Source organism: Homalodisca vitripennis, chromosome 6 (genome assembly GCF_021130785.1).
Source record: "Homalodisca vitripennis isolate AUS2020 chromosome 6, UT_GWSS_2.1, whole genome shotgun sequence".
In the NCBI taxonomy this organism is placed as follows: Eukaryota; Metazoa; Arthropoda; class Insecta; order Hemiptera; family Cicadellidae; genus Homalodisca; species Homalodisca vitripennis.
This window is the reverse complement of record NC_060212.1, coordinates 96416964-96439282: the sequence shown is the minus strand read 5'-3', so window position 1 is coordinate 96439282 and position 22319 is coordinate 96416964. Positions and strand designations below refer to the sequence as shown.

Sequence of the window (22319 nt, the reverse complement as noted above, 5' to 3'; positions counted from 1 at the left end):
TCAGAGAAGAGGACTCAGTGTCACAAAATAAACAAACTGGATTTCTTTAACCAAATTTTTATTAAAGCTTAAAAATAAAGCCCTAGGAAAAGAAAGTGACAAAACACCATGACACGAATTTCCGCTTATATAAATAAATATCTTATAAGTTAAACCAGATCATAACAAATTAGATAAAATACTTGTACTTTAATATATATAGTAATACTTTAAGGCAAGGATAGTGCTAACACAAACAACTGGAAGCGTAGGTACACAGAACAGAGCTGGAAACTACAAGGAACTATTCAACAGTTTGAAGTTCACTGAGATAGGACTTAGAACATTGTACGATATAAAGCTTACAAAGAGATAGGCCTACAAATTACAGTTTTAACTTATTCTACATCATTCAATGGTATGTATATTTGTGAATTTAAAATACTGTGGAACCTCGATAGCATGTGACTCAATACATTGATTCCTCAATATTACACAAATTTTCAATCCCTTTGAATTTCTATAACACATAACACTCAAACATAATAAGGTCTATAACCCAGTAGAGTTTTCAATAAGTTCATAATAAAAAAAATAACACTTCATACGCAGGTCATTTGAATTTTGTGTTTCTACCCTTCATCAATGTCAATCTGTACACAGACACCTTAATGTCATGGTATTTTATCTTACCTCAATACTATCATGTGTTGTCATATTAACCTCAATACAATCATGTGCTGCCATAATAACCTCAGTACTATCACATGTTGCTACATTAACCTCAATACTATCATGTGATGCCATATTAACCTCAACACCATCATGTGTTGTCATATTAACTCAATACTCTCATGTGTTGCTATATCAATCTCAATTCCATGACGCCTTGTAATATTAACATCAACAATACAAACCTCTTACAAACTCCTCGACAATTTTCCTTATCGAGGTTCCACTGAACAATTCACATAAATAACCAACACTAATGATAAGGATATGTTTTTTAAGTACAAAGCAATCGGTGATAATACTAAAATAAATAAATAGGCACTAAAATATTGTTTTGTACTAACTGATAACAACTCTTTGGAAATAATAATACTATATAATGCTTTGTTAATGGCATATACAAATCAGTTTTGTTATCAGTATGAACAACCCAATTTATATCAGGGTGATTAACAGCTAAGCTTGTAACAGGGAATGCAAAACTAAAAAAAAAATATAAATACAATACTCAGTCATATCTTGGTTAAAACTCAACATTGTGATAAAACAGAACTTCTTATTGAAACATAAGTTAGAAACAGTACAGGAAAGTGATAAATGCAACAAACATAAACATTAGAAAGAAAACTGGATTTGTTCCTTTTATGTAAATATGTAAAATGCAGTTTTTGTTAGTTAATTTATTTTTTGCTTAATTACAATTTACTAAATACAAATGTAAATCCCTTTCAGATTTGAAGAATACATTGTAATTTATGGCACACATCTACATTCCTTGCCTAACAATAAATCTCATCCCCCATACCTGCTTGCCCTTTTTTATTAATTAATCACTGTATTGAATAAAAAGAAAACCACCTTTCATTCACTCACTCAACCATACCATAGCCAGGCTATTTATTCCACAACATAATCACAACTTTCTCACCCTCACTATGATTAAATCTGTTTGTTTACTCTACTAAAAATTACACCTGATCAGAACTAATCCGTTTTAATCCAAACTTTAACATTTTACTCCTGAATCTGAACACAACGGAGTGAAACATTTCTGACATGCTATATTCATTTCTCATGCTTCAGAGTACTAAATATAGCGATACAGGATAAAAAAATGTTTTCAATCAATTGGCAGTAAACATTCACGGTACTTTGGTACTATTTGGAGGCCACTCTGTTCTTGCCTACTATTTGTTATTACGTGATATAAGTACGTAAATAAATACGTACTTATTAGAAAATAGAAAACGTTAAAGTTAACATTTACGAGTGTTAATGTGCTCTGAACTTAAATTTAGATACTATCTTGAGGGATATTATTCTATTTTTAACCATAAGTGCTGGGTGGCATCTGAAGCGCCACCAAAACCTGACTTCTGATCTCATCTGACACTGTACAAGTTGGATGAGGTCAGGAAATAACTGATCAGAAGTACCTCTAGCCATCACTGCGTGTTTTGGTGACCTCACACTTCTAGTGGGAAAAAACACCCAAATTCAAGCTCAGATCACGTGAGCACTCGTAAACGTGGTACTACTAGTAACATGTTTGTGATAACTTACTTCTAAAAACCTACTTATATCGCATAATAACAAGCGGTAGATAGGAACAGAGTGGCCTCCGGATAATACCAAAGTAACACATTCACTTATGTGTTTTAGTATATATGAGTTTACAATACATAAGTTAAATCAGTGTGACTTCACCAACGATGTGCTAAACGAACAAATCTAGCTTTTTGGTATAAAACTGTTCTCACTAAACAAACTGCCTACGCTTCTAAAATAGCTCTCGCTAAAAAAACAGCTTTCACTTTCTAACTTAAAATTGGCCCCACCAAGGGAATAGTTTTATTTTTCAAACACAACAACCTTTAAATTAATAGCCCTAGCTTTTTGATCTAAAACTGTTGTCGTGAAAAGAACAGCCTTGTAACTGAGACTCCTAGCAGAGTAAACAAACAGATCAACTACCCAAAAAAAGCAAAAAAAAAATCACAAATATTTTATCAAGTTCTTAGGCTTACACGGCCGGTGCCATACGTAACACCTAAGTTTATCAGCTTAAACCCATTCATACATTCTTGAAACATTTTGGCCTCTCATTCAACAGATGTTAAACTGAAACTGCTAATAATAAGCATTCTTCTGTATAGTTACAAGAGACAGAGCTTTATTATAATTGGCTGAAGCTTAACCGACCAACAACTTTATTAGACTTCCAGATTTTCGAGAATTTTGTTGAAAAAGATGACAGCCTGTGACAAAGAAGCCATATTGATCAGAGTTGGTCACTGGTTGGTGAAGCTTCAGCCAATTATAACAAAGCTCCGCCCCTTTAAACTTGTCTATACAGAAGAATGCTTATTATTAGCAGTTTCAGTTTAACATCAGTAAATTGAAGATAGCTTTCAACAGTGAGGCCGAAATATTTCAAGAATGTAATTGTGGAATGCGGTTTGAACCTGAAAACTAAATGTTAGTTAAACAAGAACATGACTATTGTATGTGTTTCACACGTTCATTAATAACTTATATTATGTTTGCTATTTTTACTATTTAAAAAGGTTTGATATTTTAGCTTTGCATACAATAATAAATCTTATAAATGTTCAAAAATTTATTCAGACCATCAATCATGAAGTCATACTAACTACGATTCTTGAAAATTTTTATAACTGTAATATAAAAAATAACAATATTACATCAACTAATAAAATCTGTATAAAAATTTTATTGTACATATGAAGGCACTTAAGAGACAATGTGATCAATTTATTAAATTTCATGTTTTGCAAAAAACTGAGCTCATTTACAAGGCACTTATCAAACTATATGCTCTTCGCAAATCAGTTATCTAGTTGGTCTGTTTTTCAAGTAGATGCCTGTTTATTGTGGTGTTCTTTCACTACAAGCAGAGAATAATAAAATCACTGTTCATTCATTCTGTGTAACTTCGTGTCATTTATACAAAAATCTAAATAGAAATAAATTAACTATTATTATACATTAACAAGATATTACAAGATTATTGTTGCAAACAACAAAACTTTTTTCAACTAAAAATCATCATAGTTTGTATGCATTACAAATCCAGTTTTCTTTCCTGAATAAATAATAATAAGTATACATTTATTAAATTGATAGACATAACATCTATTAGTCCAAACAGCCGAAATCTTCACAAATAATATGGCACACCAAAACCAAGTTAATTCATTGCCATAATAATTATTTAATAAAAACACAACCATATATATGTTAAGTGATTTAGCACCCATAAAATATAATAGAACTTAAAACGAAAAATACAGGAAACAAAATTGTGAATGTTCATCGCTTCAACCTTACATTTATCATCAATCATGGCTTAGCACCGCTCATACCTACACTACCAGCACCTGCACGACGCAACGTAGATAACTACTGTAGTTTGCGCGATCCCACAACTCTGCTCATACGCAAGCAATTAACTCTACTCACTAACAACAACATTTACATAAGATATAATCATAAATATACATAGTGTTAGTTTAATAAATCAAACTTCATACAAAAGTAAACACTACTTAAATATATTAGTGTAATCGAGATTCAAGCTGGGAAAGATAAAACATAATTGTTCAGAGTTAACATACACAGTTGATAACACGATAATTCTTTACTTACAATTTATTCATTGGAGTTAATTTATAATCGCATCAATGCGAAACAAAGGTTAAAAAGTTCACTTACCAACATTTTATTTAAAGAATAAAAATAATATTAAGCAGAGGTAAGAACCTTTGTAGATGTTAAATATGATGACAGTTCTTGGTTTCTAAATAATTCTATATTTAGAATTATATATAGAAATTATATAATTCTAAATATAGAATTATCTGTATAAAGTATATTACAGATAATTCTATATACTGTAATATACTTTATCGTAATGTGAATTTTAAGTGTTTTTTTTTTCAAATAAACAAATATTGTATTGTTTGTACACGTTGTTCTTTATTTTTTCAACATTCTCCCTTTACCCTGGATTTTCGTCGTCAAATCGGCCGTGGACCTGGCTAGTCCAACTTAACAAGGTTGCATTGTATCATCGATATAATTGACTGTTGGTAAATGAACTTAAAGTTGTGTTTCACTTTAAAATGATTAAATCCCTTTTAAAATAATATACACTTAGTGTAAAATACAATAAACTAAAATATACAGTAACAAACAAAACAATCTTGTGTTAGACAGCTCTGTTTATCTCTTTACACAATATAAAATAAAAAGTAAGAAATACTTCAAAGAATATTTTATATCTTTAGGATAGTTGACTAGATATTGATTACACATACTTCGGTTTTACGCAGTTAAAAATAGTATAATATTTAAAACACACAACAGTAAAAATAAACACGTAGCTGCTACATAGTTAAACACAACCTTACAGTATTTGATGTGAAAGTTCTGAGATTCTCTTCTTGAGATTAGATCTGTGATGTGTATTGTAGTTTCTAGTTTAAACAAATTTAATTTTTATAAAATACATTAAAAGTACCAAACTTATACCAAACAATTTTTAAAAGAAAATCAACTATTATAGAGCTGGTTTTCAGCAAAAATAACTATTCATAACAATTTAACCCTCTGGAGACCAACGTTTGATCTGTCGGATGTTTAACTCCGAATTCTTGTAAAAAATTTACATTTAAATAATAATATAATAATAATTTTAGTATCATATTGTGTACTTGCATTATTTATTAATAACTGTACATAAATAACTTTACTCGTAATACTGCTGTCAACAAACGCTGTTTGTGTATGACTTGTTCTGTTCCGGTAGCCGATGAAGGTTGTTTATACTTTTTACATTGTTTTTTTGTTTGTTTGGTTGTGTTCTAGTGCTGATACAATTGTGTGTTTTGCTTTACGACGAGTAAGCAAACTTTGAGTAGTCTACAAATTACGCTGCCAATTTGAAAAACCTAAATATTCTGAAGCAAAGAATTAAAGAACACAATATTTATATGAAAACAAATTTAAGCATAATGACATACAAAAATAAAGAAAAATATATTTTTTGGTACAGTCTGTAATTTTACTGCCTAGGTAAATTTGTTTAAAAAATTCATGAATGCTACCAAAATTTAAATATTGGACAGACATTTTGAAATAATATAGCCAAATAGTAGACAAACAGATTAAATTAACTATAAATTTTAAGTAAAATAAAATTTTAAAAAGTTTATAAACATTGTTTTACTTATATGACATAAAAGAGGGTGTTATAGCAAATAAATTAACAACAAAACTATTATTCCGGCTATCAGTATTACAAGCTTACAATCATATTGGTACTGTACAAAAGTCCGCTCTTTTTGACTAGTAAGTCTAATCTTTGGTTAGACTCCAAAGGGTTAATACTCCTTGTACATTATTTTTATATTTATTTATGTTTAAAACATAATATACTGATAAATGTCTTTACAATGTCTGCGACAGAACTAAACTGCTGGTACTGAATTATTAATTGACATTTCAAGTACAAGATTGAAAGCATTAATTTTTTATTATTAGTATAAAAATGTGAATTACTTTAGTAATACTTTAACAGATCGTCAATAATTTGATAAATTAATGTTTGGTTGCATAAATAATTTTGTTTATTACACACTTCATATATTATACCACGCATTATGACTGATTTGCCTAAGAATGCATTTGGCCGGTAAAAGAACAGTGGACAGGTTTTGTTACACAAATACACATAAAGTAGTTCTATACATTGCCACTAGGTACCGTTACCTTACGGACAGTGACCCTGCTAGATGTTACAATCGTTGGTTTGTTTCAGTGTTTGCTTACGACAAAAGCAAATGCTCTTCAAATAGGACCAAATGGCAAATGCTTGCTTCCTTGTTTGGCTATCTTTTGCTACACTCGTCAACAGCTTAACACTGTATTTGTTTAACCCTTCGACGGACCGCGACGTACGCCGTACGTCTAGCGTTTACCGCTGAACTCGGCCCGCGACGTACGCTGTACGCATCGCGCAGTCCGATCTTATAACGAATATATTTAGGTTATTTTCGGTGTAATACATTAGAGTTATACATCGTTGGAAAGAACATGAAATGAACTATCGGTTTATCGATACCTATGTATCGAAAGCCGTTCAACATGTAGTTTATAGTAGACGAAAAACATCGATCAAGGTGTCACGACTTTGTCTGCTGGCATGACGATGTTATTGTTTGTCTTTAGCTGTTTATTTGTTTGGTTATATTTACATACTATTTCATAATGTTACTTTTGAGTGTAATTTTAGCAATTATGTTGTTTGAAAGTGATTTTCACTGTGGTTTAGGACAAATCTGATTGTGAGTTTATACTCGTATGTGCATAAGTGAAGTGAAAGTTTTAGATTTAGTTTTTAAAATTGGTTTGGGTTATTGTTTAGAACTAGGCCTGTTTTATTACTTTATTTCATAAGTTATGATGGGTATACTTATATTTTAGCAATACAATCACTTTTACAAGTATAGGCTTAACAGAAAATCATTTAATGTATGTATAGGTAATGTTTTCACAAAACTGTGAAAAACAAGAAATTAAGTGGACCACTTAGGGGGTGTTCAGTTCAAATTAAATAGTGCGTTGAAGGGTTAAATTACTATTTCATAATTTTATAATCATAGGTTTGATATTTTATGTGAATCAAAAGTTTTACAGTTTAAAATTTGACTAAATATATTTAATTATAATAAAATCTTACACAACATACTGAAATTTTTATTTGCATGAATTTAAGTACTGATATTAAATTAATATATTAACCACAGAATACTCTATCAGATCAAAGTACCAATAAAAGGTTTTACTTCTCCCAACATGTTTGGTATCAAATCAGCATATAGGAAATTAACACAATATTATCTTGTATAGGCTCACATGTTAATTTTATCTAATAGTAAATAAAGAATACGGAAGGATTTAGGCCTGTGTAAACTATATTACATTTAACTATGAAGAAGATGCAAACTCATCCTATTGTAAGATTCACTGACATCAACTCTTGGTAATCTACCTGATCTTTGTTCAAGGCCACTAGACACAATACTGTACAATGCCAGATGTCTGGTTATGACCTGACATACACCTTAGTTCTAATTTTTGGAGAAGATGAACACAGCATAGAACACAAAATCACAATATGTACAAGTAAGAATAATGGAAACAAAGTATTTCTTAAAACTCCTTAGTTGTTTACTAAAAGTTAACTTACGGTACATAATATTCTTTCATTTTCAACATTAATCAGACAAGAATCATTCATTTCCTATAAAAATTATGATTCCTAAGTTACTAAAAATGTACGTTAACAATTAAAAAAACCCTAAAATTAAAAAGTGTCTAATTTTTCAGAAATTAAAATTAAAATATGATAAAAAGTGTCTACAAATTGTGTCATACTTTAGAAGTAAAAGACTGAAGTTGAAAGTATTAGTAAAGCACAATCTTGAAGAGAATTCTAAGACTTATTCCAAGTTAACAAATTATAAAGTAGAAAGAAGCTGTTGAAAATATTCTAACAATAATCTATGAAGCAATACTGAATAAAGTAACAGCATTTTTGATCGAAACAAAAATAGTCCTAAGAAAATTTGTATAGTAATTCTAATTAATTATTCGTAGATTACAGAAATCTTATTCAATACCACAGTATATAATCAATAATACGATGTACACTTTGGCAAATAGGATGATTCTTGTAATTAAGGTTTAAAATCATAACAGTGAATTTCATCTGTAAATTTATGGAATGTGGGTTAAAGTGTATCAATCAAATTAATTACAATTTACGTAAAACATAATTTGTGTGATATGAAACTACACAATCAAAAGCTTCAAAACCACATAACAATCTTAATGGAAGTATGAGATATATGTTACTCCCTAGTCGTACATGTTACAATGCTCGATCATTATTACCGAACCATTACAAAAAAACTATGCTAGACACTGCTCTCTACCTATTACAAAATCCAAATGTTACATACACTCATGTGATAAAAACAGCCTTTCAGTGATGTTATCTTATCTTCACATCACAAAAATTTAAAATCTAAACTGAACTTAAAAATATTAAAAAAACAACCACAATTTAATAAACATTTTAAATCTCGACTTCAAAAGTAGATTCACTTAAAATACAAAAAAATTAATAATTACATACGTAACTGAAAATTGGTCCCAAAAACTGGTCTTTCTATACAAACACTCCTGGAAAATTAAAGACACTACCTACACCTAGTGATGTGGTAGAGAAAAAAATTAAATATTGCAAAATAAAATTCTGCTTGATGTAATTTCAAAATAAGCCAGATAGTTGTGCCTATGATTGATATACTGAATGAAGCAATTAACCAAGAAGGAACATTAGTGTGAGTATGTGGGTAGGAAGGGGGTCTTGGTAGAATTAGACAAGTGTATGTACAGAGCGTAGTTGTCAAGTTTTTGACGGACAATGGAGTCGTAAATCCAATGAAATACTCATTAATACATGCTTAATGTTCAAACAAGATGGTATGATAAGAGTATGATTGGACTAAACATGTGGACAATACACATCTAACGTTGAGTTAAACAGACTCCAGCGGTTCATAACCTGATTGAATATAATATACAGCATACCAGTTATGAACTTACTATCACAGCATGCACTTGCCTGTTATAACTGATAATTTTAGTTCATTCAAAATTTAAACAAGTTGATTTCCATGGATTTTGGCAAATGAAAAGGAACAATCTATAAAATATATTTGTCATGAGCTGCTGAAGTGATTTCAACCCCAACAGGCAATAGCATCTCATGCCAAAATAAGTAGCCTATTTAGTGAAAACCAAGTGAGACAATTATGATGCACTGTGCACAACTTTTGGGAACCCCTGTCATACACACAACAGGAATCTAATTAACAGTATTATATCCAACCTTCCCCCCACTAACCCACTTTTGACTAATTTATTCAGTACATCAATAAAAAAAAATCCAGTTTATATTTTTATGTCTTTACTAGTTACTAAATTGATTAATGAATATCTATAATGACTATATTGCAATATATTAAGACTGTGTAAAATCGGTCTTTTCAAAAATCTTGAGCATGAAAATTAATCTTATTGTTTTCATTTAATATTTTTCCATGAACAAACATTATACAATAAGAAGTTTGAAGAACATTATCTACTTTCTATAAATATTTGTGGATAATTATATCTGATCAAAACTAGCCTCTAAATAAAGTAAAGGCATTCTGTGTGACAGTTAAAAAATTAAAGAATACTTGAAACTTTAAATTTGTTCCAACAATAATTTTTAATTATAACATCACAAAAACTTATGTAAACAAACATACTACATAATAAAGACATAGTTTTGTTCAAAATGCCAAATCAGACTTGAAAAAACGTCTACAAATGCACAAGGAATGTTTTAACAATGATTCACAAAATCAAAATCGTTATAGATTAAACAAACAATGAAGTTTACACTGTTACAGCTTGTGATTACTGTGATTAAATGTGATTACAATTACAATAACATTTTATAAATCAATACCAACACAGAAACTGAAACTAACATTTTTATGGTCCGCTACATTAAAGGTTTACTACCGTCTATTAGATCTGAGTACATTTTGAAGCAAATGGTGCATTGATCAACAATATTCGAGAAGTGATGAAACCTTCTACATCTACTTATGATGTAAAAATAGCGGACAATCGGAATCGATGAAGGCATCTCTCTGACTGATCTCAATCGGGCGGCGGGAAGACGTACAGAAGGAGCAGTGTGAGGAGCAAGAGAGCAGCACAGAGAGCGGTGGAGAGGGTGGTGGGGGTGGGCGGGGGCGCATCAGCCACTTGTAACAGGCAGCGCACGGTGCGGGACAACTCTAACATCCCCCCGCCCTCTACGATGTGCTCGCGGTCGCACAGCGCCGCCTGCAACCAACCACACCACCCGTTAGTACACCACCTCTCCACCACTCCGTCTCTGCTACATCAACATTAAACAATGAACTAAAAGCGATCTTATAAAATATCTCTGCTACACAACATTAAACAATAAACTAAAACGATAAAAGACTATATCTCTGCTACATCGACATTAAACAATCAACTAAAAAGATCTAAGAAAATATCTCTGCTACACAAACATTAAACAACCAACTAAAACGATCTAAGAAGATAATGACAATTTAAATAAATTAACTATATGAAACTTAAGTTTTATTACTATATCATTAAAAGTTTGTAATTATTTACTTGGTTGCTGTACATATTAATTCTTTAACTCCCTTAAGACTACGAAGAATTTTCTCCTTTGGCAGAAAACAACCAGAGGGTTGTTTAAAGCTGTTGTGGTCTTAACTACTTAAGAATAAAATTTGAAATATAAGTTTGTACTTACAGTAAATATTACAATACTACCTAGTTTGTGGAAATTTTTCTCAAATCATATCTTCAATACATTTGACTTATCAAAATTCATTTCAATAAAACTTAATGAGTTAATAAATCAGTGATACTTTACTTGTTTGTGTTATAATACACATCAAGTTTGGTATTAAAGCCAATAATATAAAGCTATACCATGATAATATGGTAAAAACTTCTATACATTTATAAATATTTCTTGCTAGTATAAAGCAAATATATGTTGTATTTCATTTACAAAAATAATGAATTATTTTTTATAGGCTTACAAGGAAAGAAACAGGATTTTATAGTGAAAACATTGTAGTGCAATAATTGTTTTTAATACACAGAGTAATGAAAACAAGATTTTTTCTGAAACTAGTATCAAATTGTATGATTCTCAAGTGAGCACTTTAGTCAGAACTATGCATTTTATAGCCATTAAACTGTTTTTAGGTGTTTTAAGTATTTAAAAAAATTACAAACAATATTGATTAATGATTCTTTTTATAATTTAGAAATTACCTTTCTGCACAGTATTTGATGAATTAATTAAATACTTAATCTTAACCTACAAATAAAATAACTTTAAAATACAGGACCATTTTCAAACATATGGTTTCTTTAAATACACAAATCTTTACAAATAATATGTGTTAAATATTAAAAACATACTCTATGACCAAATAAAACTAAAATATGTAACACTTAATGTTCCAAAAGATAACCAAAACAAGAGACAAGAGTAATTAACTTTTCTTTTTTTTATTGATAGGTGATGTGATATAATGTTTTTCATAACAAAGTAGTAATAATTTCAAAATATTAGTCCACATTTAATTTGGTATAATATTTTGAAATTATTACTACTTTGTTATGAAAAACATTATATATCACATCGCCTGTCAATAAAAAAAGAAAAGTTAATTACTCTTGTAAACTTATATTGAAAAAGGCTAAAACAATAATCATGTCTTGTTTGCATAAATTTGTAAATAAGTAGTCCACATCAAGAAGTATTTATACAATAGACATTATTCAATTTAAATCATATTCAAACCAGTTCACTCATAATAAATCCAAATAAACATACGATAAACAGTAATTTAACTCATGCTTGATCAAAACAATGAATCAAAATTATTGTAATACATCGCATAAAGTTCTGTGACAGACACCAACAGAAGACTGTTATTGTTAGAACTTTATAAATTCAAAATACCACTTCCAATTTTTTCAGGAAAGAGTTCAATCTTTCTGATATAAATGTACACAAAGTAAAATCTATTAATAAAACACACACACACACATTTAATATTTTCTTACTATTTATTAATGTGAGGTAACCATTTCACCAAGGTCCTGATCTGCTTTAATTAGAATTGGAAGTGATTCATGTATTGAAAGAAATTTTTTAATGCATCACTTGTTACTTTAACATAATTGATTTCCAATGTGTTAAACAAGCTCATCCTAAATTCTCTCCAAGTATCATGTTCTTGACGATATTCGATCTTTTAATAAACATTTCATAAATAAGAAATATTTGATTTGATTAATGACAGCTCTTCAAATAAACTGAAAATAACTAAAGACAACTAACACCATTGTGACCATAAGCTTGCACATTTTACTACATTCTAAAATCTTAAAGATTACTATTTTTAATTGCATGAACAATATTATTAAACAATTTTGGTTAATCAACTAAATTAATGTTTTAGTCTGTTTGAATCATAATCTCAAGACTTCAGCTACACCTTATATATTATTACACTAATATCCATCTATACAAAGGCTGTTTTTTTTTCAACCCGCAATAATTCTTTAAAAAAGCCAGCCAAACAGTATGGTGAAAAAATTGTTTAGTAGTCTACTGCACACCTCTTCTGGTAACACCTCACACATTGACAAGTGTCTTGACGCCCGCTAATCACCAAGAAACATTGATTCTAGATCTAGTGTGAAGCGTTATTTAATTCTTGCAAGCTAAAGGACTAAATCTAAGAGAAATTCACTGAAGGATGTCACAATATATGATTGAAAAATTATGATGTAGTGTGTGAGTGGTGCACAAAATTTAAAGATGAACGAGTTTGTGTTCATGATGAAGAAGGCCAAGTCTATCACAAAAGAAGACCTCATTGAACAAACTAATTAAACAGTTAAAGGCAGTTGGAGTTGAGTTTTCAAATCAATTTCCTGATCAGCTTTCTACACTATTATAACACCTACGTCAAAAAACATTAAGCTTGATGAGTCCCAAAAAGACCACAAGACTCAACGAATGGCAGCAGCATTATCGTGTCTTAACCATGATAGATTTTTTGTTTGTTTTTGTGGCAGAAAAAAGGAAACATAGGTTTTGTATGACACTTCAGAAACTACATAAACAACAGTTATAACAAGGGATCCATTTGAATTCCCCCAACAAATTCAAAAACCTTCAACAAGAGATCGTAGCTCCTGTGTTTTGAGTTCTGCTTGTGGAACTTTTACAGCCAGGAACCACGATAAACGCAGAAGGCTACTGTGGAACAATATGACGGTTACAGAGAGCCATTCAGAACAATAAAAGAGAAACTGTTCACTTCTGGAATTGCTCCTATTCATGACAATGCTCGTCCTCATGATGCTGCACACACGAAAATGTCTTCTTGACAGATTTCATTGGGTTTTGACCATCCAGCCTATAGTCCTGACTTAGCATCAAGTGACTTTCAACTGCTCCCTGAATGGTAGAAGTGGCTAGGAGAGCAGAACTTCCGATCAGAGGACACACTCCAAAACGCTACGGAAACACATCTAAAGTCACTGGCGGCAGGCAACATTGAAGAGGGTATTGGAAAGCTTGCACCCCAGTATGACAAATGTTTAGATTTTAATGGTGATTATATTGAAAAGCAACCATGAATATATGCAACTTTCAACAATAACCTTATTTCATTATGCTTTAGTTTAGTTTTATTTTTATAACGCATCAGAGGTTGGAAAAAAAAACAGCCCTAGTATTACATATAAAATCTAGTTCGTACATTTCATACATCATAGTACACTAAAATCTAATTGACTGAATGATTTATATCCGTAGGGAAGTATTAACAGATAATAGAAATTAAAATTATAATAATACAACATTAAATAACAAGAATATTGTTTGAAGGAACTAATCAAGTATGACTGCAAAACAATAAGAATGCACTTGCTTCAAATTACAAAAATATGTTACAATTGTTTTTATCAACATTAAAAATATAGTAAAAGAAACTTTAAGATATTAAAATAGCAGGTTGGAAGAGTTCAAGGACAGAACATTGTTATAGAATATGTACTGGATAAAAAGCTAACTTGATATTACAGTGATACAATTATACTGCTTCCCTACTGATATGACCCGTACTGACATTATAATTGGATAACTTTATAAGTAAACTCAAGTTTTTATCATGTTTTGTCCTGCAAATTTACTAACTAGGCATTTAAACTCCTATCTACGATGCGGGAGAGTAATGAATCTCAAATCCACCAAATTTTCAATTATGATTCAAATTTGACAATCAATTGCAGTAAAAGAGTCTGCCGTGATTCACCACATTACTAATTATCGTCTGATCGTCATTATGCAGGCTATCAATCGCTAAAACGTATTTATTATTCTTTGTGTTGAAAAACTATACGTAAATAACCTAATTTTCTTGCAATTCATATTTTCTGTATTATGCTTGTGCATGCTGTGGGTCTGCTGTGCTTTAAGATCTAAGATTTTAATCTTAAAAATAATCCAAGGTTTTTGTAAAAAAAAAACAGAACAAAAAATGGTAATATAAAATACATAATAAAATGTACATAATTTTAAGGTTAACTTAAAATTAGGCAATAATGACACAATGAAATTGTACAATGTGTGTGTGTGTATATATATATATATATATATATATATATATATATATATATATATATATATATTATATATATATATATATATATATATATATAAAGAAATTTTGACTTTTGACTTTATTCATGGACAACACCTGTCTGATAATACGCAAATTAAATTGCTGTTTGTTAAATGTGTTTTTGTCATACTTTGTGTGTAAACAAGTGTAGATAAATAACCAAATTAACAAATAATATTAAATTTTTATTAAAATTTTGCTTCCAGTTTGTATTTTATTTATTGATATTTTTTTATATATCATATATATATTTATTTATGTCTGTCTGAGACTGATTGTAAGACACACACACGTTTGTGACGTGATGCCTGTCTGAGACTAACTGCGAGACACATACGTTTGTTCCTTGATACTTGTCTGAGACTGATTGTGAGACACATACGTTTGTTCCGTGATGCCTGTCTGAGACTGAATGCGAGACACATACGTTTGTGACGTGATGCCTGTCTGAGACTGACTGCGAGACACATACGTTTGTTCCTTGATACTTGTCTGAGACTGATTGTGAGACACATACATTTGTTACGTGATGTCTGTCTGAGACTGATTGTGAGACACATACATTTGTGACATGATGCCTGTCTGAGTGCTCTTTCACACGATCCGGCGAGCGCCGTGCGGCGCGAGCCTGATGCGGCGTTGGGCTATGGGAGTAGATGAGTATTTCCACACGACATCAGGCGCTCGCCGTACGGCGCAGACGCCGCGCGGCGCACAAATTCCCGCCGGACTCCCCTACGCCTGACACGCGGCGTCCACGCCGGACTACTCTGCGAAGGGCTATTGTATCATATTGGGGGTTTCACACGGTCCGGCGCGCGCCGCACGGCCCAACCTCTAGTCTTGGGTTTGCCACTGGAGAGTGAAGACGTACGTATACTTCGGTATTGTTTTTGTTCAACTGTTTTGTTTTTTTTTTTTAAGTAAAAATGAGTGAAACATAAGAGGTAGTGGCAGTCGACTGATGAAGATATTGACATGGAAAAAGTCATAAAGTTCATCATACGATTTGATTGACATACGAAAGTAATGAATTGAATAAAACTTTGAAGGACCCAGAAGTATGTCGATTTTGAAGCAATGGGTGAATCCAATACCGCCTATTTCTTCTTCTTCGCCGTCTCCACATTAAGTACATGGCTAGCACTTTATTCTTCCGCGTTGTTAACATTTCAATAGTTGAGCATGTACTGAACAGTCAAAACATGGGAGCGCCGCACGGCACGCGCCGGACGAAACCGACCTCGTGTGAAAACATTCAGCTTCCCAGGCGAGCGGCGCGCGGCGTGTGCCGGATCGTGTGTAAGAGCACTGAGACTGACTGCGAGACACATACGTTTGTTCCTTGATACTTGTCTGAGACTGATTGTGAGATACATACGATCGTTCTGTGATTCCTGTCTGAGACTGATTGTGAGACACATACATTTGTTACGTGATGTCTGTCTGAGACTGATTGTGAGACACATACATTTGTGACATGATGCCTGTCTGAGACTGACTGCGAGACACATACGTTTGTTCCTTGATACTTGTCTGGGACTGATTGTGAGATACATACAATCGTTCCGTGATTCCTGTCTGAGACTGATTGTGAGACACATACATTTGTTACGTGATGTCTGTCTGAGACTGATTGTAAGACACACACATTTGTTATGTAATGTCCTGTGTCTGAGACTGATTGTGAGACACACGCTTGTTACGTGATGTAGGTCTAGGACTGATTACAAGTTACAACTCTTACTATAGTTGCAACTCTAGGGAGCCAACCTGATCAGAGGCTTGCTACTCCATCAACAGAGCGAGTGAGATGATAAGATCACTACAGTACCACTTGCCACAACACAGAAAGCTGTCTGAGGAGATGCCTGTTGGACGGGGTTATCTCTTTTGTGACTAGTAATCAAAGCTAAAACATAATAAATAAAAACAGAAATGAATAAAATTATTTACTTACCTCTTCAACTCCTATCCTACGACAGGCCTCAAGAAAGTTGTCAACATTCCGTCGGCACCTCGGTGTTGTCAGTTTAGGCTGCAACAGTTAATACAATTTAGTTAACTGGTTGTACTCGCAGCCGGTAGATTTCTACAGAGAGGGTATTGTAAAGCTTGTACCACGTTATGATAAATGTCATAATTTAAATGGTGATTATGTAGATAAATAACCTGAGAGTTCATCTTAACAGTTAGTTTTTTATTTGGCTGGTCAGTATTCAGTGGTTGGACGTTACTAAACCCTCGGTTTCCTGATTTGCCGCCATCTTGTTTTTGTCGTGATTTACTAATAGTTTTTTATGTTCAACTACTTGTTTACATTTGTTGATGTTTTAAATCGTTGTCCATTTTTCAAGTAAGTTTTTTATTTGAAGTAAAATTTACAGCAATCTTTTTTTTACATTTACCGTTAGAACGTTGTTATTTAAGTATTACACTATATTATTAATTTGAACATTTCATATGATTTCAAAATTTTCCAAAGTGTTGTCTTTGTAAAGTAGAGAGGTGTCTTCTGCATATACATTTGTTTGGTTCGGATTACTTATTAGAATATTAATGGACCAAGAACGAATGGGGCAAACCAATGTCAATATCTGCTCTTTCAGATGCGACTTCATTCTGATAAACTTTTTAGTAACAAACTGTTTCTACGGACTAAGGAAGATTTCTGAAAATCATGAGGTGTCTCTTATTCCACACTTTTATAATTTATCAAGTAAAACATCTATATTCACATAGTCAAAAGTTCTTTGTAAGTTGAAAAACAACCACAAACATAATCACCATTTATTAGTCTTTTCATTATCTCATTAAGAAATTCGATTGTGGCTGACATAGTAGATTTTTACCTCATGAACAACATTGGGTTTAGAAGTGGACAGTACATCCAAACTTGTCTCTATAAAAGTAGAATCTAATTTGTCCTGCATAAGACGATAACTTACAACAGCAGGAGAGGGGACATGGATGCTAGCGACAGAGCGAGGCCTGACGTGGTTTGCCAGATGACACAAAACCACCCCGTCACTCAGAGCTGGGGCCAGGTCCGCTGGCAGCGACATCTTCAGTCTGGTCTCAATATTCTGTAACAACAAAGTACCAGTTAAGTTGTACCTGGATATATCTAGATTACTGATTCCAAGCAACATCAATATATTCTTGATAATGTTTGGTTGAACCCAACAGAGGTCACTTCTGGCTGGTTTATACCTGTCAGTTGAACCCACATTGGGAACAGCTAAAACCAATGTATCACTTAAATCTGGGCAACCTTATTGATGTCCAAGAGTGGCACATCACTAACTGCAAATGAAAATATTCTGGATCCAAGGGTAATTCGATAGATCTAGTCTACTGCAGTAGGGGACTGTTGGAGTTGGTGGGATCCGTTCCCTAAGTCTCAAAGGTTCTTGCCAGCCTAGACATAAAGGTGTGCTACCCCCTGCCGACTTTGACTGGAGAGGCTGGTTCAGAGCTGGCCTTCCCTACTTCCAAGACATAATTTGAGATTAGTACCCTAAATTCTTCCTCATGGATCTTTACAGGAGGCGGCCCCTACCCCCAATCTTTCCAATCTAGAATATACTGTCACTCCGGAAGCAGCACTAAGGTCCTTATAGGACTAAGTGCAATTTCTAAGCTTCTTGTCCTAGGAGAACAAAACAAAAATGTTTGGATGAACTATTTTGGCTTGGTTCGATTCAGTACGTATATTAAATAAGAATAAGAGTCCATTTGATTGAATTCTTAAATTTCTTAAAATCAAGTGATGATTTCTAGCACTTGCTGTCAAAGTTAACATTGCATAAGTGTGTACAAGGGTAGTGTTTTAATTGAAATTCACTATTATATTGCTCTAAATGTATCTGAGTCTATATTATAATATTTTGTAAAAAGTAGATTTTGGAAAATTTAGACTTGTTATTATCCTTTCCCTTTTGAGATTCTGATCTGAAAAAATTTTAATTAAAAAGCTTTCGGCCACTTTTACAAAAGCCTTTAAAAAAAGAGTGCATTCTCAAGATTAAAATTTATACTACCGGTAGCAATATAGTACTCACACAGAAAAATAGTATTCATGTATTATTTGTGAGTCTCTTTTCCTGTTTAAAAATGTATGGTGTTAAAAACTAGCAATCAATTAATAATTAACGGTCTTCCATTTCTATTAAATGATCTGTAACTTGTTAACTCTTTAGCCTTTAAGTTGGGGTTTTGCAAGTTCACCTACAGCCTGCTGCACAAGTCAGCTTACCGCCACTGTCGTAGTCAGTTATCTTATTGCCATTATTCAATTTTTACCAACCTACTTTTTAAAAGACTGCAACAAAAGACTATGCAAACTAGTAGAAAACTTATTTACTTATGAACAAAATTGATTAAAATATTTGAAGAAAATTGATTGGCTAACATAAAATCGATCGGGTTTTGATAAGATTTAATAAAAACAAATCATCAGATGATCAGGTCTAATTTTAAATGTAACACAGTTTTAAAAATTCAATTTAAAAAAGCTTTTGCAAAAAAATGCATTAATAGTTATTAAAGGTTTACCTGACAGAACTTCTTGCAAGCCCCTTTTCAAAGAATTACAAATTATGACTCTGCCAAGTATGTACAGTATATATATATTCATGTTTATTAAAATGTACAGAAAATTTAGAAACATATCATCTGAGGCAAAATACACATATTTATAATACAAGAAACAAAGGCAAGCTAAATATAGTAAATGTTAGACTAGAAAAAATTAAGAAAAGTTATTTATGTATGGAAATCAAACTTTTCAATCATTCGCCTGATAACGCATGGACAGTTAGTATTGTTAAGTTTAAAAGCTGTATTAGTATTTGGTTGAAGGACAAAGCCTTTTATTAAATTGCCGAGTATTTGTCCTGTGTAACTAGTGAAATAAAATTTTAGTCTACTGTTTTTATATTTGTTGTTTCTTTTAAAATTTATTTATTATTTCTCATTGCACAAAGCCTTTTGATGAGCATTTGTCCTGTATCAATTTTGAGGCCACCGTTACAAATTTATTGAGTTGTTATTTGTTTTACTTCTCATATTTTTTATTTGTTGTTGTTATGTTATGAACTTATTTATTGTAGTTGTACATTAGTTTTAAATCATTTATTTATTTAATTAAAGGCTTATTGAACAATTATGTATATACAAAATTAAAGAATTTGGTATTGGCTAGTTTTACTAATATTATGAATTTTCTAATGATGTCAATTTCATTTATATATGTTTAAAGACAAAGAAAAAATCTTGAATTAGTACTAAAAAAACACAGACAAAGTAATAATACGTGTGAACATTACTATTGTTACTATTCACGTAAAGTATATAATGGTAGTTACCGTTCGAAGTTGCTGTATAAGCTCAGCCTCTTCCTTGGCTTTCTCGAACTCCCGACGCATGGTGAAGCTGAGCTTGTCAGGCGGCACGTTGCGGTTCCAGGCCATCGGTCGAGGTGGTGCCGTGTTGCTCCCCACGTAGCCCAGGCTTGTTGTCAACAGCTGAGGCGCAGGTGGCTTCACGTACGTCGTAGTGCAACCATTCACCGTCGTAGAACTGTCCTGTTTAACACAAGACCACCTCATGTAACATCGGTCCAGACAGGATGTTTACCAAAACGTAAGTGTAATTTCCAACTTTTGTTGGAATTTATGTCATAGAATTAATAGATTCTTTGGGATTGGCAAGTTGAAACTGCAGCAATCTTTCTTCAAACATTTATTTCAGAGCTTAAATCAGTAAATGTTTAGATATCGAATGTGTAATGTTTGTAAGTGGAGGGATAATTGTTAAGTGTTACAATAAAAGAAACACAATGTTTTGAAGGAATGGAGTTTGTTCTCTTCCTTGGATGTCCTTAAAACATACAAATCCATAATCCTGTTAACTTTTCAAATGTTCAGTAATGAAGTTAAACAAAGAATTGTAAGCAGAGAATTATGTTGTTCATGGAAAACCAGTAGTTAAAAGTTATTCTAGTAATTTCATGTCTCTAGTAAATGAGTACACATTTTCCAATATTAATTTTAGTAATTAAAATATGTATTAATATTAATACACATCCAACTCATTAGTATTAAAACTAATGTTGGAAATGTGTATTCATTTATTAGTAATATTAACTTAAACTTTTTCCAATGCTCCAAGATACTTTATTATTTTATTATTATTAACTTTCTTAAAGATTTATCTAAAATTAAATATTTTGAAATTAATAAATAAAACACAATGAAAAACTATCAAAATAAAGAGAATATAAATATTATAAATAGAATATAATTTCTTTCAAAAGTGTAAAATTCATCATTCTTTGGATAAAACCAAATTTCTTAGAATTTCAAATATTTTCCACGTAATTTTCTAACAGTTTTCTGATTCTTCAGATATTCTTTGGACAAATATCTAGTGTTGAGTTAAAGCTATAACACATGCAAGAACGTACCCAGGAAAAAATTTCGGAGGGGGAGATCCAGACATATGATATTTTCCTATAGTGGACAAAGAGTAAGGCCCCATTTTGTTCCTTAAAAAGTTTTTGACCCGTTTCTTCTTTATTGAAAACGATCTTTCAGCATTACATGTCAATAATACTGAATTATTTAAATAATAATAATCTTTTCCTAAACAAGTAATTGAAAACTGGGGGGTGTCTGGACCCTTTGGACCCCTCGCTGGCTACGTCCTTAACAACATGACTGTTGGAATACTGACTTGTGTGGTCGGGGGAGGAGGAGGGGTGTAGTTGAGGTTACGAGAGGGAATGACCTTCTGCACTGGCCTCTTATCCTGACAGGGACTTGGACTCGTATCACTCTTAGAGTCAGCCTCCTGTAAAACATTTCATAGTAAGTATGAGTTTAAAAACTTCAACTCTCACTAAAAATAACAACAAACACTGAAATAATTTTCTTGCATTTGTTTTAGATTCAATTATATTCCCTGTGAGGTAAATACTGATATCAATAACTGAAAAATAACAACTTGGCGCACAAAGAGAAAAAAGTTATTACAGAACTAAGCAAAAATAAGGCATTAATTGAATTGAATTGAAAACCTCTTTATTTATAGAATATACAAGATTGCAACATCAAATAGTGTCAAAGCGATTAACAATGATAAAATAAATATATTACATAATTTATTATTATG

At 31.8% G+C, this 22319-nt stretch overlaps 1 protein-coding gene across 1 annotated transcript in view; it reads right to left on the bottom strand.

Annotated features, from left to right (window-relative positions):
- Nucleotides 1-7429: 7429 nt before the first annotated feature.
- LOC124364583 (leucine-rich repeat and calponin homology domain-containing protein) overlaps nucleotides 7430-22319 on the bottom strand; it is a 77920-nt gene continuing 63030 nt past the window's right edge. The window contains exons 9-13 of the mRNA XM_046820144.1: nucleotides 21882-21998; nucleotides 20513-20731; nucleotides 18092-18229; nucleotides 17104-17181; nucleotides 7430-10707 (exon numbers count right to left, since the gene is read on the bottom strand). Of these exons, the coding sequence (XP_046676100.1) occupies nucleotides 10519-10707; nucleotides 17104-17181; nucleotides 18092-18229; nucleotides 20513-20731; nucleotides 21882-21998 (741 nt within the window). The 3' untranslated portion in view covers nucleotides 7430-10518. The remainder of the gene's footprint in view (nucleotides 10708-17103; nucleotides 17182-18091; nucleotides 18230-20512; nucleotides 20732-21881; nucleotides 21999-22319) is intronic.